The sequence below is a fragment of the Bos indicus x Bos taurus genome, chromosome 25 (genome assembly GCF_003369695.1).
Source record: "Bos indicus x Bos taurus breed Angus x Brahman F1 hybrid chromosome 25, Bos_hybrid_MaternalHap_v2.0, whole genome shotgun sequence".
NCBI classification, from domain to species: domain Eukaryota; kingdom Metazoa; phylum Chordata; class Mammalia; order Artiodactyla; family Bovidae; genus Bos; species Bos indicus x Bos taurus.
In genome coordinates this window covers 7,798,172-7,810,208 of record NC_040100.1, presented here as the reverse complement: position 1 = coordinate 7,810,208, position 12,037 = coordinate 7,798,172, and the positions used below count along the sequence as shown (strand labels likewise).

The window sequence follows — 12,037 nt, the reverse complement described above, 5'->3', positions numbered from 1 at the left end:
AGATTTGCCAAGTGGTAACAAAAAAGTGGAATGTTGTTTTTATTTTAGATTTCTAAACTATTAATCTAATTCATCATTTTTTCATATATTAGCAGTACCTATCTCTTTTCCTATGAAATGCCTATTCATATTCTTTACTAATTGTTCAGTAGGATTTTAAAAATCAATTCCTATAAAAATGGACAGAGGAACACTTTATTACATGTATTGTAAAATATTCACTTTTTCCCAGTCTGCTGTGTTTGTTTTGGGACTTTGTGATATCTTGAATCCTGTCGTTTTCTGCTTTCATATAGTCAAATATAGCTATTTTTACTAGATGGTTTTAGGTTTTCCTATATTTCTAATCTTTATTAAAAAATTCTTAGTACCAAGTAATAAAAATATCTTGGAAAGAAAAAAAAAGAAGGGATTTCCCTGGTGCTCCAGTGGTTAAGAATCTGCCTGCCAAAGCAGGTGGACACAGGTTTGATCCCTGGTCCAGGAACTAAGATCTCATATGCTGTAGGGCAACCAACCCCCTGTGCCACAACTACTGAAGCCCAGGCGCACTAGAGACCACATACCACAACTAGAGAAAGCCCACAGACAGCAACAAAGAGCCCGCGAACTACAACGAAGACCCAGCCCAGCCCCAAACAAACAAACAATAAATAAAATTAAAAAAAAAAAGTAACTGCTTTCTTGTTTAGGAATCAAACACATTCAGTGCCTGTGTGCTGAGTGCTGCTGTATGCTCATCCTTATGTGAAGTGCTATAGGACCTACCAGGTGAGCTGGTCTGTCTTGAGCATTTAAGGGAAGAGCTGAAGCCGTGGAGAGAGGGCTGTGGCTCAGCTGGAATCTCTGCACTTTTCCTTTGGGTGGCCTTAGGTGAGGGACTTCAGTTCTTTTTGGGCTTTATGCCATTCCTAGTGACCTGATGCCACTTCTTATCCAACCTATTCTGTGACTTATAAAATTCTTCTCTAGTTCAGTTCTTTCAATACCCTGCACACATCATACCTCTTCTAGGATATTCATCCAGATTTCTGCAGGTGAGACTGGTCTCTGCCCTTGGTTCTACCACTGGACTTACCAGCCTGCTTTGTTGTGGAGTGTATTTGACGGCATTTATTGAGCATCCATCTACTCTAGGTCTGGATCTGAGCTCATGACTAAGCTTTGAGGTTCCATGGCTCTTCTTCCCATCTCCGCCTTCTCTATAGTTGGATTTGTTTAAATGCTCAAATCAGGCATCTCCACAATGACCAGCTGACCATCATGTGATGGCATTTCCATGGGGGTCAGGAGGCCAGCTGGGAAACCTGAAGAGCGTGTGCCCTGGCCAGGAGGCAGTCACTGCTTCTCAACTGAGGCCTGCAGGGGGATCTGGGAAAAAGGTGGCTCCCAGCAGGGTGGGGAGAAATGGCTTTGGAGATGTTTTGTGTGACTGACAGCTCCTTTACCCAGATTTTCAGCAGTCTACAGCTTCATGCCCCTCCTGTCCAGGGTTAGGATACTTCATTAAATTGGATGTGACTTGAAGAAGACTTGAAAGTGCACATTCAAATGCACCTCTGTGTCTGGAAAGTGAAAACAGGATTGCATAACACCTGGCAAGGAGAGGCTCTGGGGAACCTCTGCCCACGTTTCCATTCACTCGCCTTCACTGTACTTGTTTACTGCTCTTGAAGTTTCCTTCCGTGTAGAGGGAGCTCCACTCTTGCAACTGCTGACCTCGCTCTGCTTCTGTTTTTATCTGATCGGTAAATTTAGGAGTGAATAAGCTGGTTGTGCTCAGCTCATGTACTTTCTTTGTCTTCTTGGGAGCCAGCCCACACATGGTGAGGCCTGCCTGGGGCCAGTGCTGCCTTGATGGATAAACTGGCCTGGTTTTAAGAGTCAGGTAGCAGGTCTATTGGGCTTCCCTAGTGGCTCAGTGGTAAAGAATCTGCCTGCAATGCAGGAGAACCGGGTTCAATCCCTGGGTTAGGAAGATCCCCTTGGGGAGATCATGGCAACCCACTCCAGTACTCTTGCCTGGAGAATCCCATGGACAGAGGCGCCTGGCAGGGTATAGTCAATGGGGTCGCACAGAGTCAGACACAACTGAATCGACTAAGCAGTAGCAGCAGTAGGTCTAGTTGGCTCTCACACTAAGCTATATCTGTTAACATAGCCTTCATTGGTGATAAAGGCATTATTTTGGCTCCCATCTAATATTTAAGCATTTTCCAGTTTGTTCAGAACCTGGAAGTTTCGTTGGGCCCTGTCAGAAATTCCAGCAGAACCTATCTGATAAGGCAGGGCCACTTTGAGATACAACTCCTCCCTCTGGCCCCTGGCTGTCTGTGATCGTCTGCTGCCTGCTGCTGACCTGCACTGGCTCTTCACGAGCACCTGTCACCTTGGTATCCCAGGAGCGCCTACCCTGTTCTGTTGAGCCTGAGAGAAAATGATGTTCTGACAGGAACCAGCGACTGAGATGGCCATGTACACGGCATTCAGTGGGCCTGATTCTCCGTCAGACCACTGAGAATTCTCCGTTTCTAGCAGCAGGGAGTCTTGGTTATACGGGTGATCAACAATTCATTACCTGTCAGTGGATTTCCATTATCTAATCCAAACATTTTACCCTGTCCCTTTTTTTGCACGAGTGTGCTGGGCCTTTCCCTGCTCAGGTAAGTTAGTTAACCCCTCTGAGCTTTATGTTCTCATCTATAAAATGTGGTCAGGACTGTATCTTATATAGTTGTGAGGATCAAGTGATACAGTGCTAGTTAAAACCCGTAGCTCAGTGTCTGTGGACCTAGTAGATGCTCAATAAATCTTTAAGAACTCATGACTTTCCCCAAAGAAAGGGTCTTACACTACTTTGTTTATTTAATTACAAAATGAATCAAACTAATTTGGAAAACACCACTAGAAAAGACCTTGAGAAAGCATAAGAAAATCCCTAGATACACGCTCACTACTGTGGAACCAAGAATGACTACACTCTCCCCTTTTTTTCCAACTGTTTTTTTTTTTGGTCATGCTGCATAACATGTGGGGTCTTAGTTCCCCAACCAGGAATTGAACCTGCACTCCCTGCACTGAAAGCACAGAGTCTTACCCACTGGACCGCCAGGGAAGTCCCATACACTCTACCTTTTAAACGAGAGCACTGAGAAGAGACTTTTTCTGGTTACAGAAGACACAGATTGTCTCTACCTGTATGACTCTCCATCTTTGGGAGTTTAAAATGCCAATAAGAAGAAAAAGCCAACTACCTGAATACCAAGCTCTCAGCCCCCAGAATGCCCTCCCATGCGCAATGAATGGCTCGTCTCTTCCTGAGGGCAGGATGTGCTTTCTCGCAGAGCTGTGACTGACTGAGCTGAGAGCAGGACCATACCTGTAATTGTGGAACCAGTTGATGACAGTGCTGGTTTTCAAGTTGAGCTGGGTGGCGAGTTCTTCGATGGTTTTTGGTGACGGGTATGGCTTTTGCTGATATGCTCGTTTCAGAGCTTCTTTCTCTTCAGGGGCCAGCACTACTCGGGGTTTCTTCAGCTGGTGCTGGGGCTGGGGGCTGGCGCCCTGGCTGTAGTCGATGCCAACGGACGGGGGCTCACAGGGCTGGCTGTCGCTGACCGAGCTGTGCCGCCGCTTCATGTAGGCTGAGGGAGGGAGAGATGTCAGACTGAGGGGCGGGCCCAGCGGGGAGACCCGCCCAGGCCGCCCAACACCCCTGCTCCATGGCACACTATCCACTCCTGGTTACTTCTGCGTGGATCGTGGCAGCTCCCTGCTCTTCTGAGAGCATCGCAAAACACTTGGACTAGAATCACTCTGAAACTCAACACACACTCATCAAGGACCTGCTCTGCTGTAAGGGGAGGCCCCTGTGTGTCCCTGCGTGACTCATGGTTCAGTGGGGACACTGAGAAGTATACAGAGAGATGACCCCAGCGGGGTGCACACGGCACCCCATGGAGGCGGGCTCTGAGGGGGAGCACTCAGCCCCGCCTGGGGAGGGCACGGGGGAGGCAATCAGGGGACATGATGTTTGAACTGAATCTTGAAGGACAAAGAAGGATTAAGCAGAAAAAAACTGGGGTGAGATAGAAGACGGCAGGAGGCCACTCCAGAAAGCAGGAATAGTGTGTGCAGAGACACAGGTAGGAAACAGCACCGTCAGAGTGTGTCATGTGGGTGTGTGCGTGTGGGGGAGGGGGAGTGGAGATGCTGGACCTAAAGCTGGAGAGATGGGTGGCCAGGGGAGGCTGCAAATTTGGACTTTACCTTGAAAGCAGGGGGAAGAGACACAAAGATTCAATAAAGGGAATGAGGTGATGAGCTCTCTGTTTCTGAAAGGCTACCTGGCAGTGGCTTGGAGAATGGACGGAGGGGGAAGGACTGGAGGGAAGATGCTCAGTGGGGAGGGAAGGAGGACAGAGATGTAGACGAAGGCAGTGGTGACGGGGTTGGAGAAAAGCACACGGATGGTTTCACTGTGAGAGGCAGAACTGATGGGGCTTGGGGACCGACTCAGTGAGGGACTAGAGCAGATGGAGCTGGGGACGGCTCCCTGGCCTCAGGCGTGGAAGGTGAAGGGGGCACTGGTGTCTCTGGACTGGGTACTGTGGGAGGAGCAGATTAAGGGGAGAAGATGAGGGGTCATCTTGGACACGTGGAGTCTGAGGGCTCTCTGGGTCATCCACAATGAGATGGTCTGTAGGCAGTTAGAAAGACAGGTGTGAAGCTCAGAAGAATGGTCTAAGCTGGAGAGCGGAACCTGGAACCACTAGAATAGAACTCGTAGTAAAGTCAGTGACCCTGACGCACTGACGGACAGAGAAGGGTGGAGAAGGAATCCTGGAAAACACTCACATGCAGATGATAAGCAGGAGGCAGCAGCCGTGAAGGATGCAGAGGGATGGGAGGCCAACCAGGAGATGGTGGTGAGGAAGGGATGAGTGGGGAGGGAGGGTTCCCGAGTCAGTGCTACAAAAAGCAAAGTCTGACAAGGATCCAGGATGTCCTGGTGCTAAGTGATTAGGGTGAAACTGGAGACCGTGGTGAGCAGATAGCGGAGTTGTGAGAGGAGAACCCAGACTGCAGTGGGTTAATAGTGAACAGGAGATGAGAAAATGGAGGTAGTGGGCAGGAGTTACTCTTCTAAGAAGCCGAACTGTAAGGAAAAGTGAGACACAGGATGGCTTCTAGATGGGAAGTCCAGGGCTGACGGTGGGCCTTTAAAGACGAGAGGGAGCTGATGTTTCCAAGCTGAGAGGGGAGGAGACAGACAGCTGGTGCTCCAGGTGAGGTGTGTGAGATGGGCCAGGAGTGGGCGGGAGGGAGGGAAATGCAGGGGTAGACACTCAGACACACTTATAGGGACTGAGGTGGGGAGAGTTGATGGCCTTGGTTTTCTTCATGAAGTACAAAGGCAGGAGGAAAGGCAGCTCTGAAGAGCTGGGAACAGAGTCTTGGAGAGAGGTGGGAGAGAGACGGTGGTGGGGGTGGAGGGGAGGGATGGTGGGGGCGGGGAGAAGCACAGAGGACCCTGCTGAAACGGGAGAGATGGATCTGAGGTGGCACCAACCCCTGTGGGTCCCAGGTGCCAAGGATGATTCTGTGTGAAGACAGGCAGAACGCTGCCCCCAGGCCGGGGTTTGCAGAAGGGTGAAGAGTGGAGAGTTGTGTGATAGAGCGCTGCAGCCAGCGGGTTCAGGGGGTCTGAGGAAGGAGAGAGAGCAGGAGAGGGTGTGCTTCTGGTGGGGAGCCTGGGAGGGATTATCCCAGCTCGGGAGGCCATCCGGGCCCACTGGGATAAACAGACAAACGTGGAAAGACGGGCAGATCAGTGAGGAGGCACCTGAATTTAAGCTTTGAGAGGCAGAGCAGTTATGGGTGATGATGAAATTTGGGGAACCAAGGGTTGAGGGGGTCAAACTACTTGTGGCTCGGGTGCTGGACAGGTCAGAGGGGTCATAACATTCCCCTGGATGCGGCAGCACGTGGGCATGGAGGAAGGCAGGAAGGCAGTGATCCATGGGCCATAGTCTTGAAAAAATGTGGGGAGTGAGTGAGAAGTTGGGGGATGGAGAAGAGAAGGAGCTTTGAGAAAGCCTGTAGGACTTTCAGATCTTGGAGGAGGTGGGGCCTGACCCAGGAATGGAGGAGTGGCTGGAGCAGAGCTCAGGGCTCGGGATCGCTCAGCCCACCCCAGAAGGCACAGCGGCTGCGGGGAGGTGAGGGGTGGACATACGCTGTTCATGTGTCTTCACTGTGGAATAAGGGTTAGGAGGGCGGTGGGGAGCCGGCTGACAGCAGGCTCAGGGACTCGGGTGCGACTATCACCTGAGGGTGTGCGGAGTGGGCTGCAAGGTAAATGGGGGTGATTCCTGGATTTTGAGTTATCTGCTCTACCAGGGCTGTCTGTGCTTCGCCTGCCTCTCTCTGAGGTTACGTGTTAGTAATCACTATGCTTCCGGTGAAGAACTGTTTGGGTTTCAACAGTTTGGATGAATCCTCCACAGAGGTCATTCTAGTGAATTTGGAATATGGTCTGAAAACTCCTTAAAACTTCTTAAAACTGATGGGATATGAGTTTATGTATGTGTATGCGCTCAGTTATGTCCGACTTTGGGACCCTGTGGACTGCAGCCCGCCAGGCTCCTCTGTCCATGGGATTTTCCAGGCAAGAATACTGGAGTGGGTTGCCATTTCCTTCTCCAGGGGATCTTCCCAACCCAGGGATCGAATCCAAGTCTCCTGCATTGGCAGGCGGGTTCTTTACCACTAGTGCAACCTGGGAAGTCCCAGTGGAATATGAAAAAGTGTTATTAAATTGAGACAGCATGGAGTGGTCAGGACAGCAGTATCTGTCAGCAGCAGCAACAGCGGCTAACACCTGTCATCTAGTCTTCATAGTTATGCTATGGGAGAGAGACCAGTGACATCCCTAGCTACAGACGGGAAAGCTGAAGCCTAGAGAAGTTCAGTGATTCGCCGCAGGTCACACGGCTAGTAAGTGTCAGAACTGAGGTTGACCTAAGTGTGTTCTGGGCAGCCCTGTGCCCATCCCACCTGGCCAGATGGTGGCCAGAGCCCCCACCCCCTGGTCAGGGTGCAGGAGCAGGGCTGGGCTGTGTCCACGGGCGCCACAGGAAGCCTGGGAGCTTCAGCAGCACTGACACTCGGGTCTGCAGTGTCACAGAGGACTGTCAGGGCCCCTCAGTAACCTTCAGGGATGGGGGCCCAGCCCTCCAGCTGGCTGAGGCTGTGTGTGTGTGTGCATGCATGTGCTGGAACTGTGTGAACAGGTTGGTTCAGGGCTGTCTCATGAAGGGAACAGAAAGCAGAGGGCAGACTAGAGCAGAGAGAGGGGTTTACAAGAAAGAAAGGAGAGCAATGAAAGATCGCGATAAAGGGAGAAGCAGCAGAGCTCCGTGGAAGAGGAGGGAGCAGGGCTTCCAAGGGAACCCTGCAGCTTGCACCGCCTGGCGCAGAATATTTAATCTAGGTTAGACGGGGGCGAGGGCGGGGGGGCGGGGACACAACTTATTTTCACGTATTTTAAAGCGATACAAATTATTTGAATAACTCTCATTACTGAGCACTTCTATGTACTGGTTGTTATACTAGGTACATTCTAATCCTTACAGCCGGAAAGTATTCTCTTCATGTTACAGATGCAGGAACTTAGGCTAGGGAGTTACTTAAGGTGCCATTCTATGATTAGAACTCAGACAATGGAGAGACAAATCTCCTCCCAAAATGAATGTGATAAGAGTCAGAGGCCAGAAAGAAACGGGCCTGGTCTGTTCCGCCAGACCCCTCGGGTTGGGCGGGTGACCGACAGTCTATGGAAATCACAGGAAGTGCTGGGCACAGGGTCACCCACTGTTGTGTCTGAGGGGTCAGATGCCTCCCACTGGGGCTGGTCAGTGAGCAGCCCTGCTAGGGTGAGAGACGGGGGCCCAGCTGCTTAGGGACTTTGGGATGCAGAGGGGCCTGGGCCCAGTGGAACAGTAACTCTTCTGTGACACAAGGTGGCGCCGAGAGCCTGTGCAGGAGACCTGTGGTGGCTGAGGAGGCCCCCGGAGATCTGTGTGGGGGTGCCTGGGTCCTGCTCTGCTGGCCCAGAAGGAGAAGCACAGCAGGGAGCGGTGGGCCCAGGGCTCATGCTCAGGAGGTGGCCGTCGGGAGGGTGTTGCCTTCTGACAGAGGGCACACAGCTTTAAAGCTTCCTAGGCAAGCACTGGTGAGTTGCTAAAACCGTGAAATGGATATCCTGGACTCATGATACCATTCTCTCTACATTTATGTCTGCAATTTCCCAGGATAAAAAATGAAAAAGTTTTTGTTGGGGGGCGGGGGTGACACAGCACCAAGCCTCTGGAGCTTGGCCCACGGCTGCAGCCTGTGGCAGGGCCTTGGTTGGCCATTGAGGGCAGGTAGGGCAGGAGTCCACCGGATGGCCCTGGCTGGCATGGAAGCCGATGTGTAGGCTTGTGGTCCCGGTATAGCTGGCACAGGGCAGCAGAACAATCTGAGAGCATCGGCTGTGAAGCCTGACAACCCAAGTTTTGTTGTTGTTCAGTCGCTCAGTCATGTCTGACTTTTTGTGACTCCATAGACTGCAGCACGCCAGGCTTCCTTGTCCTTCACCATCTTCCAGAGTTTGCTCAGACTCATGTCAGTGATGCCATCTACCCCTCTCATCCTCCGTCATCCCCTTCTCCTCTTGCCTTCAATCTTTCCCATTATCAGGGTCTTTTCTAATGAGTCAGCTCTTCCCATCAGGTGGCCAAAGTATTGGAGCTTCAGCTTCAGCGTTAGTCCTTCTAATCAATATTCGGGTTGATTTCCCTTAGAATTGACTGGTTTGATCTCCTTACCGTTCAAGGGGCTCTCAAGAGTCTGGGTTCTTGCTTATACCAACTTGAAATCAGGCAAGTCTCATAATGCCGGACATGGAGTGATGTGGGCTGAATGAAGTCTCGGCACAGTGTCTGGAGACAGGAGGCACTTAGGAACTGCAGGCTCTATGGTCACATGAGGACTGGCACCAGAGGCTCTTGCATCTTCTTGGAGCCTAGCCCCACAGAGCTGGCACAAGAGGCTCTCGTGTCTTCTTGGAGCCCAGCTCCACAGGGCCAGCATCAGAGATTCTCATGTCTTCTTGGAGCCCTTTCCTGGTTGGTGAGGACAGTGGTGCTTCAGCTGGAGGTGAGTTCAGGGGATAGGAGCCTGGGTTCCCCCGCGATCGCCCAGCTCAGGCATGCTAGGCATGGGGCCGGCACAGTCCCACGGGTGGTAGTGACCCCCACTCTCTAGTGAGGTCCCCTGCAGACACTGATGGGCAGGGTCACAGCTTCCTGCGGCCAGACCGGCAGCTGGTGCCCACTCTCCACACCTGAGGGGTTTATCAGCCATCAAATGAGCTCGCAGCATTACAGGCGACCCAGGACTGTCTCTTTTGAGGGGCGGCATGTGGAGTGCGAGCCACGAGATGGGGCAGGAGTTCCTTTCTGTCACCAAGAAGACCCCTTCGGATTTGTAGCCTGCGCTCAGCATCGAGGGGGCTCCGATGTGTCTGGAGAAAGGAGCTGCTCTCAGCCCTCTGGGAGGCCATACCCTCTATAGCCCTGGAGACTATAACAGCAAGAGAGAAGTCTGTTCTACAGGGACTTGCTCTGCCATCCTCCAGGTAGGCGGCTTTCATGGAGACAGCTAATTTCTCTGAGCTAGCCTTATTTATAAATGCATTAAAAAAGAAAGCTCCTTACTGTAAACTTCATAACGCTCTCATAGGATACTTTGTGCTAATCTTTTTTTAAAAAATAATTTTATTTATTTATTTCTGGCTGTGCTGGGTCTTTGTTTCTGCTGTGGCGTCTTTCTCTAGTTTCAGTGAGTGGGGGCTACTCTCCAGGTGCACGAGCTTCCTATTGTGGTGGCTTCTCTTGTTTCGGAGCAGAGGCTCTAGGGCGCTTGGGTTTCAGTAGTTGTGGCTCCCGGGTTCTAGAGCACAGGCTCAACATTGTGGTGTACAGGCTTAGTTGCTCCACTGCACGTGGGATCATCCCAGATCAGAGATCGAATGCTTGTCTCCAGTATTGGTAGGTGGATTCTTTACCTCTGAGCCATGAGGGAAGCCCTACAAATGCATTTTTAAACGATCTCTTCGAAAGGATAGTATGTGGAAGCCCTGCCATGATGGTGCATGTGCCATGAAATGTCGCAATACCCACCCACCCAGCAAAACCAAAGAGCCAACACCAAGTGGCCTTACTCTCTCTCGAAGAGAGAGCTACACTGGCCGCCAGGGCGACCGAGGAATTATCAAAGTACCCTCTGATGCTAAATGTCTTTGGGTTCAGGTCTTGAGGCAGAAAAAACACAAATCTCTCCAGTCCTTTTAGGTACTTATCTGCAGATGACTGTCAAAATATCCTGCACCCTGCCACACAGCCCCTTGGTCACTGATCAGTATCCTTCATCAGCTCAGTGTGAAGATCAGTGTCCCTCATCAGCAACAGTGGGTTTATAAATGAGAAAGCAACGGGCTGGGGCGGGGGCGGGAAGTTACCTTTCTTTTCCATCCGTTTCATGTCCATCAGCTTCTCCACATTGTTGGGGTCATTCAGCCACAGCTGCATCCGGACAAAGGGCTCCCGTCCCTTCAGACTGAGCTTGTGCCAGGGCTTGGGGCGAGCAAGGAGGTCAGAGACAGAGCCTTGGGTGAGCCCCAGGATGGTCTCCCCAAATAAGCGCTGACCTGGAGAAAGAACAGAACCAAGAGAGATGTCATCGCTGAGACTCAGGGAGCTGGCAGGACAAGTAGGTGTCAGAGTGCAATCAGAAACGGGGGTTCGAGACCCAGAGTCTTACCAGTCCTGGGTTTAGCAAAAGCAGGTTTTGTTTTTTTTTTGCCAAGCTGTGTGGCATGCAGGATCTTAGATCTCCAACCAGTCATCTAACCCATGCCCCTGCATTGGGAACTCTGAGTCTTAACCGTTGGACCACTGAGGAAGTCCTAAGCAAGCACTTCTTAGAAGCACTTCCTCAACCAGACTTGTCACGACCTCCGTGGGTGATGGAGTCAGTACTCCTCTTACGTTCCGCTTACGCACAAGGTTTCTCTAGAAAGAGTCTTTGGGTTTTGGATGAACCAAGGCCCGCACAACACCTGCTGCGTCTATCAGAGGTGGCTAATCCCAAACCTGAGCTCGGGAGGTTAAGTAGCTCATGGGGCGACCTCTCTTTCAGAGCCTCAAACCGGGCCGTCTGCACTGGCTCCTTTCACGATTAGCAAGGTTATCAGGTCTTGCTGAGAAAACAGGCCACTTGACCCAAGGTCACAGCAGGGAAGAGAAGGAGAAAGAGCTCCTCAGCTTTATTTTCCTGACAAGCAGGCCATTTCCAGCTCTGAAGTCTGTCCCTGCAGTTCAAGTAGCCTGCTCCCTGGGCTGATCAGAGGGTACTGCGCTCTGGAGAGCACAGTGGCGTTAGGTCTGCAGTGTTCATCAGAGGCTTGAAAGGAAGATTTCTCTTCTCTGAGAGCCATTCAGTTGCAGGTGAAGAGGGGCCAGCACTTTGAAAGGCACAAATGAGAACCAGGCACAACTGGAAGGATCTGACGGGAGGACTGAAAGGCACCGGACTTCGAGTGGAGGTGGAGACCGGGATCAGAGGCCGGCGTCTGGTACCATGAAGCCTCCGGACCGCGACACTGGCTCTGCCCCTCAGTGTGGGGTGACCCAGAGTGCGAGCTCACTCGTGTTCGACTCTGCGACCCCACAGACTGTAGCCCGCCAGGCTCCTCTATCCGTGGGATTTTCCAGGCAAGAATACTGGAGTGGATTGCCATTTCCTCCTCCAGGGAATCTTCCTGACCCAGGGATCGAACCCAATTCTCCTGCATTGGCAGGCATATTCGTTACCACTGAGCCACTTGGGAAGCCCGAGGGTGACCCTGATGACTGGCTTATTCCCCCTTTGGCTCACATCCTCCATCTGTGAGAGGGAAACACCCCCAGTTGTGCTCACAGGGTAGTTA

At 51.6% G+C, this 12,037-nt stretch overlaps 1 protein-coding gene across 5 annotated transcripts in view; it reads right to left on the bottom strand.

The window, feature by feature from the left end:
• Window positions 1–12,037, bottom strand: part of CUX1 (cut like homeobox 1) — a 349,600-nt gene that overhangs the window by 28,837 nt on the left and 308,726 nt on the right. For 3 of the 5 annotated variants that reach the window (XM_027528189.1, XM_027528187.1, XM_027528188.1), the window contains exons 22-23: window positions 10,568–10,756; window positions 3,380–3,644 (exon numbers count right to left, since the gene is read on the bottom strand). The exons of the other annotated variants lie outside the window; for them this stretch is intronic. In XM_027528189.1, the coding sequence (XP_027383990.1) occupies window positions 3,380–3,644; window positions 10,568–10,756 (454 nt within the window). The remainder of the gene's footprint in view (window positions 1–3,379; window positions 3,645–10,567; window positions 10,757–12,037) is intronic. 5 annotated transcript variants of the gene reach the window in all.